Here is a 16,445-nt window from a genome sequence, read left to right as displayed (position 1 = left end):
AAAATTCCTTCAACTCCAACTCTTACTGGATTTGAGCCTGTCAGCATTGGTGTCTTGATTACATTCATTTTGTAGTTATAGCATGAGGGCCAGAGGGGGGTTGCCATTTTAACAAAGTGGACTTGCTGTGTTTTGTGACACTGCTTCTGACCCAGGGCAGTGGGCAAGATGGAGAGATGACCCATTATCAATGAGGTGCCAAGATAAGAGGGAGGGAAGAGGGTGGAGGGGAGTGAAGTATGATAGGGATGGAATGGGTGGGAGTGGTTTGTTTTTTGACTACCTTCCTTATAAGAGGGAAAAAAGCCTTTGGTATATGTATGTATGCAGTTACAGCTGAGTGACCCCCATACTCTGTGAACTGATTTGATCATATTTTCTGTGGTTATTGATATTCAGAGTGAAAGAGAACAAGTAATACAGCTGTAACTGTATTTTATATCACGAGTATTGTTGTGCATCATCATACATCAGGCAACCGATATTGCCCATGAGAATTTGACTCGTATTGAAGAGATTAAGTAAATTTTGGGGAAGCCTGGTGAGATACTGAATTTGGAGGTCTATTGTGGGTTATTCATTCTATCATCTGAATGTGACGTTACACACAAGTGAGAGTGGGAGTAGAGTATGTGGGTATGAAATGGGTGGGTGTGGATTTATACTTTTGACTTTGGCTACCTCCCTTGTAAGGGGTAAAAGCTGGATATGAAAATATTAATGTCAGTAAAGTATGCATAGGATAAGTTAAAAAAATTCTGGCAGAGATGTTAAACTTTAATTAGCAAACACTTGCATAATTTTTGTAGTTTTTTAATTACCTTACTCCCCACCTTCCAAAACTACTTTGGTATCATGGTCTTTCTTCTTTTTCTTCTTCTTTTTCTTACTCTGTCCTAATTCCTCCTCTCCCTTGTCTTGTACACCAATAATATTTAAGTCTTGTTCAATATTTAGGTCTTGAGACTTAATCTTTTTTTTCTTGGTAAAAACTGGTTCTTGATTATCTTGAAGGGCTAACTCCTGTTCACTAGAAATCTTTACTTTCTTTTTCTTTTTTCTTTTAAGTTCTTTGTGATTCTCTTTATCTAAACTTACTTCATTATACATTTCTCCTTGCTGGTCTTCTTTAAGTTTATCTTTATTCTTGTTCTTTTTCTTCTTTGGTGCCTTCCCTATCTCTTCAGTATGTCCATTATCTACTAACTGCTCACAATCTACATCCTTATTCTTTTTCTTTTTCTTCTTTTTGCTTACGAAACTGATGTCTTCCTTTATATCTCCATTTTCATCACCTTTACTTGGCACAGTTTCAAAGTTTTCCTTTGCTCTTTTCTTCTTCTTTTTAATGTGGGTATGTTCCTCTTCTTTATCCACTGCTGGCATTCCTTCTGCATGGCAATTTCTATCCATTTCCCCATATTCCTCATTCTTTCTCTTCCTGCCATGATTTTCACTTTGCTCTAAGTTCCATCCATGTCCATTATTTGCAACATCAATTCCTGAATTAAATCCACCAAAACTTGGTCTCTCATAATCTTCATTCTCCTCTATCTCACTATAGCTATTGTTCATAGTTTTACTATGGTTTTTGGTCTTCTTCAAAAGTGCCATCTTCTTTGCAAAGTACTCCTGAAAAAGTATGTAACTGTTACTATTCCTCTAAAGACTGATAAAAGTATTTCACTACCAACAATTAGAATGTTATATTAGAAATATTGAAAGCAAAGCACACACAAACTTTTTATCACACATTTTATGCGCATGCTTGAGAAACAGAGAGCAGACAAGAAGACTCCCCCCATGGGTACCCTCCACTCACACCCATCTCGTTTGTGACAAAACATAAAATGTTGGAAAAAAGCCTTACCTGAATGTTACCACCCTTGATGGTGGTCACTCCATGAGTATGTTCTGTATGTCCTACCTCATCCTCCACCTCTTCAGCTGCTAATTCTTGTGGGGCCTCTTCAGCTTCAGGTTCAGCTTTCTGGGCCTTAGACAATTTGGAGCCAAGGATACAAGCCAAATCATCCTCACCATAACGACTTAAATCTTTTCCCCTTGTGAACTTATGATAGCTGAAATAGAGGGTAATAATTACTTCTAAAACCAACACAGCAACTATAAATGTAAAACTATAAACCAAACATAAATAAAACATACCATAAGATGCAGCTCTTAATCTATCACAAAGTAAGGTGTTCTATGTAAAGAGTTCAACCAAAACATGTAAATTTATTTCATTCAATTTTTGTTGAATACTGGAAAAGAAGAGGAAAATTTTTCCAATATCAAAATCACATGATTAATTTTTGTAGTCATTTGTATCAGTGCATACATACATACATATACCAAAGTCTTTTTCCCCCTTACACAGGGGGTAGCCAAAAAGAAAAAGGCATAGAAATCACTCCCACCCATTTCATTTCCCATATATTCCACTCCCCTCCACCCTCCTTCCTATCTTGGCACCTCCTGGATAATGGGTCATCACTGCATCCTGTCCACTGCCCTGGGTCAGAAGCAGTGTCGCAAGACACAGCACATCCACAGCAAGGCTGCTTCATAAGTTCGGCAACCCCCCTCTCCATCCCCTCATGCAGGAAAGGAGAAGACGGGGAGAAATCCCTTCGGGCTGCGTCAAATTTTTTCTCATACATACTTCCTCATCCCCCACCCACTCCCCCTCATGCATCACAGCCTCATCTATACACAACCTTTCTCCATTCACCCCTATCTTCTGTCCTCTCCCGTCCTTCCTCTACAGACATTCCTCTCTTTTGTAAAGCCCCTTTCACCCCATCCATCCATCTCATCCTAGGACGCCCCCTCATATTCACTCCTTCCACCTCCGCCTTCCACACTTCTTTTACTAATCTTTCTTCACTCATTCTTTCCATGTGTCCAAACCATCCTAATACTCTTTCATCAACCCTATCTCCCAGCTCCCTTTCCACACCTGTTCTCCTCCTCACCTCCTCATTTCTCACTCTATCTAGCCTAGTAACCCCTATCATACTTCTCACATTTAATCTCAAACACATTCAAACTCCTTCTCTCTTCCTCTCTCATGTTCCATGTTTCTGCCCCGTACATTGCTGTTGGCACAATCACTCCTTCATATAACCTCCTCTTAGCATCCATTCCCAGATGTCTATTTCTCATTACACTTTTTAATCCACCAAGGCATTTACTCGCTTCTCTCAATCTACATTCTACCTCCACCCCCACTCCTCCCTTTCCTGTCACATTTGCACCCAAGTATCTGAAACTATCCACTTCCTCCAGTTTCTCACCCTTAATGCTCACTTCCAGCCTACTGTCACTCTCTCCCCTTGTACATCTCATCACCTTACTTTTGCCCACATTTATCTTCAGCTTCCTTCTTTCACACACTTTCTCAAACTTTGTCAGTACCAAGACTATATCCAGTCAATTGAGTAATAAGGGGTATTCAATGGGAGGAAGATGGATACACTAAAGTTTGGACACAGCTCTGCTACAACTACCCTAGCAGTGCTGTCCCTACATATGGAACAGCAGAGTTATTGTGCCTTGCAAATATACCAAGGCTTGTGAAATCTTGATACTACCCTGGGTTGCAGAGTTAAGGACATATTCTTACAAGATATTTTCGTGTAGATGAAAGACAGTGAAAATATAAAGAGAGAGATAGAGATACATATGACATGGAAAAGGTGCATATCAATAAGTGCAACATTATAAGAAAGAGAGAAGTAGGTATGTCTGCGATAACAAGATCACCTTAAAACTTACTGAACTCTTGCTTTTGATTTTTTAGACTTGACTTCAAGTGATGTTCTTTTACTTGCAGAATCTTCCATACTATCACTGGGCTTTGTCTCATCATCACTATTGTTTGCATTATTTAGGTTAGCCAAGACGTTTTCAAAAGCATCATAATGTTTAATCCATTCATCATCGTTGCCCTTATAGCCAACACCTACAAAGAAAATTCACCTTAATAAAATATTAATTTGAAATATATCTGCTATATCTTTGCTAATTCTATGTATTGACGGGTATACATACAGAAAAGTGTTTTTTCACAAAAAATAAACAAATAAATCTATGAAATCTATTAATTTGAAAACTATTGTGCTTTTATGTTGGACTTGTCCAATTTGTCTGATGAGCAATAATAATGATAATAATACCTGTTGCCTTGAATTTCACTGACTAGAAACCCACAACCCCACTGACATTGTCAACTGTTTTCATGCCCTATGAGGAGCCATACACTCAGGAACACACAAAACTAGTACAAAGACTATCTAACTTATAAATGAGATATGTTCCTGAGGGCTGTTTGTATCTTGAATTATTTGAAAATACAATGTCAGAAGATATGGGTGAGTGGAGAATGGTTGTGTATGGATGATGCTGTGATGTGTGGAAGGGGGTGGGTGGGGGATGGGGGTGGTGGTGAGGGAGTATGTGTGAATGAAATTTTGATGTAGCCCAAAGGGGGGGGGGGTCTGATTAAATTAAATGGCCTTGCTGTGGATATGTTTTGTCTTGCTGCATTGCTTCTGACCCATGGCAATGGTCAAGATGCAGGGATTACCTGCCATCCAGAAAGAGCCAAGAAAAGAGGAAGGGAGGGATGGTGAATGGGAGTGGAGTATGTGGGGATGAAATGGGTGGGAATGGATTTATGCCTTTAACTTTGGCCACCTCCCTTGTAAGGGGGATAAATCCCTTGGTATATGTACATATGTACACATTTTGGTGGATATGGGACTTAGAGTACCTATTTATTGGCTAGCTTCACTGTATTATACACCTACATATTACTACATACATTAAACATAAGTAACATTAACACAAAGTATATATATATACATATAAAATACAAGCTAATATAAAAACACAAGCAAATATAAAATCATAAGTATGCATCAAGACCTATTTTCTTACGTAAGAAAAAAAGAAAAGAAAGAAGGGAAAAAAAAAAAAAAAAAAATCATACTGACCTTTGTTATTCTCCCTGACTGATACTTTTACATGGTCTGTTCTTCCCTGTTCATCCTTTCCAAGACCTTTACCTTTAGACCATCCCATCTTCTCCATCAGCTTTTGACCAAATTTATTATCATCTGCAATATATGGGTAAATATATTTGAATATTACTACATACAAAGTTTACAGAAAATAAGACTGCATAAGAAACAATATCATTAAAAGCATAACACAGCACCATAGAATGAGAATATATATAACACTGTACACAGACAACTGAAAGACTATGTTTGGAATGGTAACCCCTTTCACTAACAAACGTGCACACTTCACTTAAAATTTAAGGACTATTGGGAGCTTTTGGTGTCCTCCAAAAGAGACCTTGGTTAATGGTTTGACTGATCTGAGCTCTTTAGGATATCACATTAAATTTCTCAAAGGAAAATTACATGCATTTTTGTGTGTGCATGTACAATAAAGGGACAAGGATATCTGGAGCCACACCTATAACTAAAGAACAATTGAAAGACATGTCAGTGACCACTCAAAGCATTGTAAATTATAGATTGAAAAGAGCAATAATATCCCTAAAGTGTTACTTTATTTTTCTTGGCAATACTATAGTTTATCCTACTGTTATTGGGCCAGATACATCCAAACAATTTTATTTAGTTTTGGTATATATCGATGGTGGATAGATTCTAAAGAAAGACCTGTTCCCCAATTTATTTTGATGCACATATCAACTTTTGTCTTACCTTTATTACATACATACATATACCTAGGCTTTTTCCCCCTTACAAGGGAGGTAGCCAAAAAGGAAAAAGCCTTGGTATATGTATGTATGTATGTAATAATGATAAAACATTATTGTTGACCGAAATTATCCATATCTTCTTTCCACTTCTAAGAGAGGTAGCCAGACAAGTTATTCACATATACACAAACACACACAGCCATCCCACACCAATCTCCTTTTTTATCTCAGTTCCTAGTGGATGAAGGCCCTCCCTGCTCCCCAACCACTCCCAGGGTTAGATGCAATTATAAGATAAAAAGTGAATACATGTCTTTGCTGGCTACCTCCCTTATGATGGGGAAGAAAATTGTCTATATATTGATATTCAGGAAATCATGGCAACATTATCATCTCAATAAGCCAGAAATTATTTCTATATCAATTGTAAATCTCTCAGATGCAATAAACAAGACCAAATTGATTGTTTTCACTATATGTTGACAATAGTGCAGTGTTATTTTTGTCGTATGACTAATTACAGCAGAAAAAAAGGCCAGATTATTATGTTGCCTACATTATGTTAGTGTTTGGGTTTAGTTTAGGTTTGATTAGGTACTATATATTGGCTGGGATTTTTTTTTCTTTCTTTTTACAATTCTTATTGACAACAATATAACATGGCTAAATTTTTATATATAACAACAGAAAATTAAATACTAGTTTTGTAAATTATAATACATCTACATAAATGAATAACAGAAAAAGTTGGTAAAAGAGATACACTCACAAACAGAGCCGAGGCAGCTGCTTGAGATGCCATCTTTGTTTTGACAGATGCAGAGGTCAAAGAAATTAAAGTATGATCAATTCATCTGTTCTAGCCTAGCCTAACCTAACCTGCATTTAGAAATGCGGTGCCTGTAATTCTAGAGATAGCCACGGTCACTGTCTTTGTCTTCTGAATCTATCAAAACAGATGGCATCTCAAAGAGTCGCCACAGCTCTGTTTGTGTATCGCTCTTAGCATCTTTTTCTGTTATTGATTTCTGCCAAGAAAAATATAAATTATGTTGATGTATTATAATTTATGAATTATTTCATTTTGTTTGTGTATTGCTCTTAGTATCTTTATCTGCTATTGATACATGTAAAGAAAAATGTAAATTATGTTGATGTATTATAATTTACAAATTATTTCATTTTCTACCGATATATTGCATACATGTGCACTTCTACAAAAATACCTTAAAATGTCCCCCTGGGAATAGGCCAGTATTCCTGCAGTACATAAATTATATTCATCAGACAGGTAATATTACCTGTATTGTAAATATAATCTATTAAATATCAACAGTGATAATAGTAATCTGTATGAAAAGTGAAAATCCATGCATGTAAGAAGCTTGCAGCCAGCTCAGCCCATTGCCATTTTAGCCCATCGCTAACTTGTAACTCGGCACATCGGCTGCTGGAGTTGGCATCTTTGTTTTGATAGATAACAGAAGTTGAAGAAATTAAAGTATGATAAATTTGTCTACTCTAACCTAACCTGTGGGAAAAAAAAAAAAGTGGTGTTAGCCATGGTCATGGTAAAGAATGTAGTTTTGCCAGCAGGGCGAAGTACGGGGTTCTGGGTGAGGAACCCCCCAGTGAGAATCTGGCAACAAGGCCTGGGGGATTGTGGGTGGCACAGAACCTAGCTAGATACCACATGAGATGATGAGAGGCAAACACAAATTTTTAATGTGTCATTCAATTGCTCCTAATGTAACCATTCCACTAAAAAAATAATCTTTCCAATGCAAAAAAGAAGGAAATGAAAAATATGTTTGTGTGATACTGGAATAGAATCTAGGGACAATTTATAGTTTCACCCAACCAACAATTTTCTGATGTGGCTTATGTGTTTCTGGTGAGATATGTTGTGTATTGATTGATGGTGTACATCATTTCCATCGCAAATGTGTAGTTATGAAGTAATGAATTTTTCAACTTATGCCTACATCTCCTCCCCAACGATCTTGGGGGACCTATGAGAATTTTTTTTTTTTTTGTTAGGTTAGGTTAGGTTGAGGTGAGGTTAGGTTAGTTGTACACAAAATCATGACTCTTGGTCCTCTCGAAGCTTCATGAATTTATTCCCTAATTTAGGGTTAGGAACTCTTGCACCGGCGGAGTGGCCTTAGCTAAATGTAGCTGATTGAGCAAGAAATTTTGCGAATTGTTGGTAATGCTGCTCAACAATAACATAACAACCCTTGCGTCAGCCTCTGCCGCTGCCACCGTCAAAGGTGTAATTTATGTATTTTTGTATATTTTTTATGTGTTCTGTTGAATTTAGACCTGTTTTGCAATGCACATTACTCAATTTAATGCTCTCCTCCCAAAAACCCTGATTTCCCACAGGTCCCCCAAGATTGTTGGGGATGATAGGCATAGATTGAGGAAACGATGTGTTTGCAATGGAAACGAATGGTAAAATCAATCAGTTCACCACTTAAATCACTAGAAAAGCAGAAGGTGCAGCAGAAATTCGTTGGCTGAGTGGAACTGTAAATTGACCGAATCTAGAATTGTAAGTAATTTGTTGAAATATGTTGGCTGGGTCTGGGAGCTTGTCAAGATATACTTAATACTACATTATCCATATAATACCAAAGTATGTAACTACTAACCGTCACTCCAGTAATTTCCTCGAGGATTTAGCGTCCATTTGACTCTACGTTTTGGTTCTGCTAGCATTGACATGTTTAATGTTAACGTTATTCAATATAGGACTATCTGGTGCACTCAACAATTCTTGATCGTTATGCAAATTCCATGCAGACAGCAGATCTGTCTACATACCAGGTAACACCCTTATTACACTAGTAGTCGTAGTGAACTTGCTACGTGGTTAACCAAAACAAAACGGGAGCTTTATAAAGTTTTTTTCTTAGCAAATGTTAACTAATTCCATCATCTCTGCCCACATGTTTACAAAGAAGGAGTTGTTAGAAAAGATGTGAAACCTAGGTAATGGTTTGTATTTGTGCCATCTATATGTAACGCCATCTTACATTGAAAACACACACTATTATCTAAGAAAACGGAGAAAGCTATGACAATCGAAAAATAAAAATGACCCAAGAAATTAGACAATATACACAGCCTCGACAGTATTACTCAAATTGAAAATATGTTATGTTTTTTCACATAAAATTTTCAAGAACACTGGAATTAGCCGAACAATACATAACTGGTAATCAAAAAAAATATGGGCTGAATACATATAACAATAAAATCAAGATTATTCTCATAATGAACGAGAAACCAGAAAAAAAAGTTTGTACAGTAAATAAAATACTGCATAGGCAATTTTTTATATTATTGTTAGCTCTCATGTTCGTTTTCTTTAAATTTTGATATCGTAAAAGAAAACGTACATTTTCGTTCTGCGTTGAAAGTAAATTGGAAATTAATTAATTTACACTTACCTAGTTATAATCTTCTTGTCTCAGCCTTAAAACATATTTGGCATAACTTCTTAATTTCATTTCGCATTCTCCTTTGTTAATTTGGCAAGAGTTATAAAAACGTAGAAACTTTTGTGTTTATTGGAATTCCTTTATTGCTGAAGAGGACCACAGTTGTGGTCAAAATATACAGATTGCCTGTTTCTTTTGCTTTGTTTCTCCGACAATGGGTTATATTTAAACATTTTACAAATGTGCAATGACATTTTGGTTTTGTGAACCCTTTATTGGAATTAAGCATTGTCATAATGTCTACGAAAAAGAACTTATGATTATGGTGCACAGCAGTTGTTCCAAACCTTTTCTGGCTTGAGGCACCCTTGCCAAGCCTTTCTGAAGTCCCCGGCACCCTTATTAGAAAATCGAAATTCTAGTCGGTCAGTATTTTGTTGATTCAACATCAGTGAAACAAAATGTTGTCCCTGGATGATATGAAAATACTCATCTTTACACTGATGCTGCTTTAATGAACAAAAATGGATGACAGAGAAAGTCGGTAATATGAAAATTATTTTTGCCCTGAATTTTGGAGGCACCCACAGTTCATCTCACGGCACTCTTTAGTGTCGTGGCACACCGGTTGGGAACCACTGGTGTAGAGGGTCAAGTTATCGATATGACGTAATAAACGGTAAATATCAGCTCAATTACCTTGTACGTGAAATGCTTTGTGAAAGGAAACTTCACATTTAATTGAATGCTATGCATTGCCCAATGAGCCATTTACAGTCATTATGACGAAAAAAATAAGGATATTTCCTCCTTTGAAGAACATCTGAACAACACAAATACTGAAAAATTATCCGTTTATCATAAACTTGTAATAACCTGAACATTACATAGTGACAAACTTAAAACCAATATCCTACCAGAAGCATCAAACATTCTTTGGAATACCAATTACTTAATTTCCATGAATATTTATTTTTGTTCACAACATCTTGCACTTTGCAGCGAGTTTCACTTTCCACTCCTGGCTTCTTCCATAAACTTGATCTAGTCTTCCTCTTGACTTTTCCCTCTTTTTATGAGCATGGCATCACCAACAAATAACTTTGCGTAGCTACATATAAGTAAGTTTATTTGGCATTGAATCAATATACATGAAGTGCAGATAATGAAAAGAACACATAGTTCGAAATAACAATTACAATTGCCGAGGATAACACAAAAAAGCCATTCATCATGCATTGATGCATATGAAAAATATTGATGGTGCCAGTACAGAGCCCTGTGGTACCCCACTAGTCACCTACCCCAAATCTGACATTTTTATTCTTCATTACTGTTTTCATCTATCTATATTTCAGGAAATCCCTCATCCATTTCAGTATGCTCCCTCTAAGTCTTCGTTTTTTTCAATTTTCATATTGATATTTTGTACCTCATGTGACCTTGTACTGCAAAGGATTACAAAGAAGGAGCATGCCGACAGGAGACCTTTTGGTCAATAACTAGGTCGGATGCGAAAAATTATAATAATGATAAATAGATAAAGATATACATAAATAAAAACAATAATAATATAAATAATGATAAATCAAATAGACAAATAAATAGGTAAAGTTAAATAATAAATAAAGAGGTAAAATGGTTAATAATAACAATTTGACAGTTAAATAATGATAAATGATAATCAAGTAAATGATAAACAAACAGACAAATAATAAAAAACAATGTGAAGTAAATTACAGGCATTACAACATCTTGCTTAGGTGTTTATCTAAACGAATCTTAAAGCTTCGAACTGAACTACATTGCAGTGCCTCTGCAGGAAATTTATTCCATTCATTAACTACACGGTTGGCGAAGTTGTTTCTACCCACTTCCAAATTAAAACTATTTCCTGACAGACTGAGACCATTATTTCCTGTTGGATTCTCATTCAGTGTGAAACTTTTGTCACTTTTGATGTCAATTCCCTTTGGAATCTTAAAGACTTGTATCAAGTCACCTCTGAGGCTACGCTTTTTTTTTTTTTTTTTTAGGGAAAACAGATTCATATGTTTTAGTCGATTTTCGTATGATTTATTTTTGATATTTGGAATCAGTATTTCTTATTTTATTTAAGTCATGAGACTTACGACTGCATAACCGAGGGAGCCTCTCTGCCCTAAGTATCACCTGGCCAAGTGCTTGCTAAGCATAGGCTGACGCAAAACTGATTGTCGAGGAACACTGGAGTTGGGCGATGCTACTATACAAACACCGAAACCTTTGAGTGGGATACAGGCGTGTGTGTCCACCACGCAAATACATCACGGTTCTCGAACAAATGTAAAATGAATGAATCATTGTACATCGAACTTTTACTAGCCCCGTTAACACACATGGCATGTCGTCCAACACGGATACAGGCTATCTATCTATATACCAAGGGCTTTCCTCCCTTACCGTTCCATCCTCACCCATTCCATTCCTATCCACTACCCTTTCTTTCCTCTTATTTTAGTTTCTCATGCATGACGGGTCATCCCTGTATCTCGCCCACTGCCCACCGCCCACAGATATAGGTACCGCCCTCGGATACAAGCACCTTATCGAAAGCCTTTTTCAAGTCTAGGTATACACAATCTATCAAACATCTTCTTCCATGTAGCACATCAACTGCTCTCGAATAAGAAACCTAACAAATTAGTTATATGACCTTTTTCTGAATCCAAGTTGACTGTCAGTCAATATCCTCTTCTCCAAGGAATTCATTCATCTGTATTTTACATTTCCCCACACATTTCTACTTATTGTGCAGGTCAAGGATTGAAAGATTCTTCCCTACTCCCTCTTTTGAAGATTGTTATCACATTAATTCTTTTCCAGCTTAGAAGCAATCTTCCCTCTTCTAAGGAACAAACAATCACTTGGTGCATTTTGTCCACCAGTTGTTCTCTGCATTCTTTTAGCATCCAATCTGAGAGCTCATCTGGTCCCAAGGCCTTTCTCAATTCAAAGTTCTTGAGAAAATTATTCACTTCTCGCCTGTTCACTTTTCATATCGCTTAAGACATCTTCGTTAATTCCCCCTTCCCACCCTCAAAGTCTTCCTCCTTGTGAACACCAGTGAGAAACTTTTATTAATTACTTCAGCATGCATGTTTTCCTTTAGCTTGGGTATTCATTCTCTGTGTTCCCGCTTGCTATTTGTAGAATAAATTAGTTCCATCTTTACATCTGTCATTTACACCTTTTCAAAAATCCTTTTCTTCCTCTCCTCTAACTCTTTTATATTTGTGTCTGGTCCTCTTGAGTTCATATTTTGTCCTCTTTCTCCCTATCCTTCTCTATCTCTCCCATACCTTAGCTTTCTTTTGTTTTGCTATCTCGCGTCTTTCGTTAAAGCTGTCTGTTAGGCCATCATATGTTAGCCTGGTAGTCTGCCCACGTTTGGGTAGCCAGTTAGACTGGTTGAAGACAAAGTCTGGTGGAGATAGAGTTGGTTTTATTAATCATGAAATGTTGGACGCTAGTGGGAAGGAGTGATGATAAGCGAAAAAGCAAGGTAGGTGACGACTGTGTCTCAAGTTGTGTTTCTGGCGATTTGCTTGCGGAGATTAAAAGGCGGGGAAGCAGCTAACTAGGCTCACGTATGCTGTCCGAGACTATCTGCATCTTCGGCGTCCGTTCCGCTCCTTATATACACGGGCAGGTTATGACCCGCACTCCTAATTGCCGTGAGGTCAAGCGTGCTGCGTGGGAAGTCAGAGGCAAAACGTTCTGACGCCGGTGACTCACGAAGACGGAGGGCAGGCGTTCCTCAATAAACCAGTGATGTGTGTCACGTACTGATCGAAGTAGTCATCGCTGAGGCTTGTGAGTTGCACGCGTTTCCTGAAGGAGGCTATGTGCGATGGTCACGCGGCAGACCCCAGGACTGGTTAGTCATCCCGGGGCACCACGAGCGAGTCCCTCAAATAGGCTTTGTTCCATCCGTGGACCTCAAGGAAGCTCCGGGTCGCGTTGCAGCTGGGCAAATGCGAATGTGTCCCGTGGGTCCACTTGGGGGTCAGAGGGTCGTGAGACGCCGAGAAGAGGTGAGGCGAAGGGATGGGGACCGGTGAGTAAGGAGGTGTGGACCGGTCGTGACGACTAGTCTTGACACTGTCCCTTTTGTGATTCCATCTCACTCATCTGAGCACGTATTTTTATTGTATTATAATTCTATTAGCATTATGTATAGATGTACAACGTAAAAGTGATGCGTCATTGTATGTGTGTGTGTGTGTGCATACGTGTAATGGATGATTCCAGAACATTACAAATTGCCATTTCTGTTTACATGATTAATTATAGTTTTATTTTTATAATGCAAAATTTGAATGAACGGGACATAGATGACTAATATTATTAAATTTAAATTATTGTTTAATTGAGATTTGGATGTATGTAAATTTCTGTGTGCAAGGAATTAATTAGAAAATTTATTATAGACAACCGTTGGGCACGCCGTTCCAAGCTTGAGTGACGCGTGTTAGTTAGATTAGGGAGCAATCCTGTGAGAGAGACAAGTGCTTAGTGAGATTGTGGAATTGTTGAATGAAAACAACATTTTTCCATCCTTGTGTTGTAAATCTTGGGAAGATTTCCCATTTCTTCCTTGTTTCTTTGATCTTATTTAACTTTTTTTTTCAAAGTAATTTTTGCTGGTCCTGTATAACCTATTTTTGCAAAGTTGTTTCCTCCTTGTCTATATATTTATTTTCTCATATCTGCCTTCTTTGCTTCCAAAGTAATTCTAACGACTACACGATTGCTCTTACCCGTCGGGCACTGTTATTACAGTATGTCGGTGCTACGACTTTTCACGAGTCATCTTATCACACGACATTTCACCACCCGACAATTAACCACTCGTCTTTTCACCACAGAGACATTTCATTATTTGACAGTTAAACACCTCAACAGTTAATCATTGTTCATTTCACCATACGGGACTTAATTAGATAATCACTCTTTTCTAACCATTGTACAAGTCAGGAAATTGTTTTTGACGAACTACAAACTATAAACAATAGCTACAGCACATACTGTATGTACGTAAGTATACAAACACTGGGGAATTAGGGATTAATTTTGGAAAGTGTCAAAACATTTGCAGGAGCTAATCTACTATAATAAAGTAGTAGCTTCTGTCTGTCTGTCTGTTTGTTTGTTCACGAACTCCTCCTAGGGTTTTGGAGATAGACCCCCATAACCATATATATTCTGATACCCTATCACTCCAGGTACTTGGAGAACTATATATAATTTAAAAAAATATATTATTTTGGCTAGGGTTAAGGGTTAAAGGGGTATGGCTTGGTAACACGCCACTACTGTAGTATCCCCTTCACACGATTGGCATTTTGTGACAAAAATTACTATGATTAAACAAACCATTGTAGGTGTTCATAGATATTATTTATGTTTGTGAAATTAATGTTGCCACAAACTATGATAGCCTTTGTAAAGAGAAAGCATGTAAATGTAAAACGATTGTATAATTTTACCAAATGTTTAAATATTGGTTATTTTTATTTTACTTATTCGCGGGCGGTAATATACTCGAGTTCAAAGATAAGAAGTTGGTTCAGTTCTTCCCTTACGGCCGAATACGAGTATATTCTATTTCTAAAAGGCGTCTCCCTCCTCAATTTTTTTTCTTAGTTAACATTTTATTTGTGTTACCTTTTCCATTGAGTTATATTGATACGTGTAACTTTTCTCCACAAATTCTATCAAAATTAAAATTATCATCATTTGCCCGCAGCAACAAGCGGGTAATTTGGCTAGTGTATATATATATATATATATATATATATATATATATATATATATATATATATTATCACACACACACACACACACACACACACACACACACATGCAAACAATCACATCACCGTGATACAAAATGCAAAATAACCACAGGAGAAGGGAAACTTGTAGACAGTAAGTACTTTCGTATATTACATCCTCAGACTAAATGACAGAGATACAGAGTTGTGTTTAAATGTAAGTATGAGGTAGCAACCATAGTAGGGGGGGGAGGGGGAGACAATACAACACGGAAAGGGGGATGACCTTACCTCTATCGACCTGACCAACACATAAGGTTAAATCTGGCGGAAAGATTTTGGTGACCATGTGTGTTACCAATTTATCACATTTAAAATGTCCATGGCTTAAGTTTATATTTCTATCAAACGTGCCTGATATTAAGCAGGACTCTATTATATTTCTTGTAGGCTTTTTCCTTTGGTTAAAATTGTTGCCTTAGACCAATCAATATGGTGGTTGTATACTGCTTTATGTTGAAATAACGCATTATTTTCCTGGGCAGATCTCACACTATATTTATGTTGGGAAATCCTTGTTTCTAAGTTTTTCCCAGTTTGTCCAATATAAGATTTGTTACAATCATGGCAAGGACTTTTATAGACCACACCGTTGTTGTTAGGAGGGCTGTTCTTCATTAAAGTTTTCTTAATGATGGGGTCATATTTGAAAGCTACTTTGATATCCAATTTCTGGAGTAGGTTGACAATACTAAGAAAATTTTGCTACCTGATACATACATTTACTCTGAAGATGTAATATACGAAAGCACTTACTGTCTAAAAGTTTCCCTTCTACTGTGGTTATTTTGCATATATATACATATATATATATATATATATATATATATATCTATATATATATATATATACATACATATATATATGTGTATATATGTATATATATATGTATATATATATGTGTATATATATATGTATATATATATACATATATATATATACATACATACATATTTTCTATTGAATATCACAGCATACTCAGCGTTCGTGATCTTTTTCTTGACACTGTCAATTCTTCTCATTAGTCTCTTCTTCGAACTTGGTAAATGATGAATAATATTTCCGATCGAGTCCATTGTGGACTCGATCGGAAATATTATTGATCATTTACCAAGTTCTAAGAAGAGAATAATTAGAGGAATTGAAAGTGTCAAGAAAAAGATCACGAACTCTGAGTATGCTGTGATATTTAATAGAGAATGCCTCGATAAAGACCTGCTCCCTAAATTCACTAATATATACATACGTACATACATATATTTATATATATATATAATATATATATATATATACATGTATACATATACACACCATCTCGCGGAGTCCACTCAGTAACACATTTGCTCCATCGCTCATCAGTGGTTTGCGCTAACA

General features: G+C 36.8%; 1 protein-coding gene across 1 annotated transcript; it reads right to left on the bottom strand.

Annotated features, from left to right (window-relative positions):
• Window positions 1-756: 756 nt before the first annotated feature.
• LOC143028504 (uncharacterized) lies at window positions 757-8,712 on the bottom strand. Its single transcript, XM_076190697.1, has 5 exons — window positions 8,401-8,712; window positions 5,001-5,123; window positions 3,781-3,967; window positions 1,871-2,081; window positions 757-1,632 (listed from the first exon to the last, which is right to left on the bottom strand). The coding sequence occupies exons 1-5, from the start codon at window positions 8,471-8,473 to the stop codon at window positions 823-825; spliced, it is 1,404 nt and encodes a 467-aa protein (XP_076046812.1). The 5' UTR covers window positions 8,474-8,712; the 3' UTR covers window positions 757-822.
• Between the last annotated feature and the right edge of the window lie 7,733 nt (window positions 8,713-16,445).

The sequence above is a fragment of the Oratosquilla oratoria genome, chromosome 9 (assembly GCF_046742065.1).
Source record: "Oratosquilla oratoria isolate Oo_2021 chromosome 9, ASM4674206v1, whole genome shotgun sequence".
Lineage (NCBI taxonomy): Eukaryota > Metazoa > Arthropoda > Malacostraca > Stomatopoda > Squillidae > Oratosquilla > Oratosquilla oratoria.
Note: the sequence above shows the minus strand (reverse complement) of the source record. Positions and strands in the feature narration are given on the sequence as shown.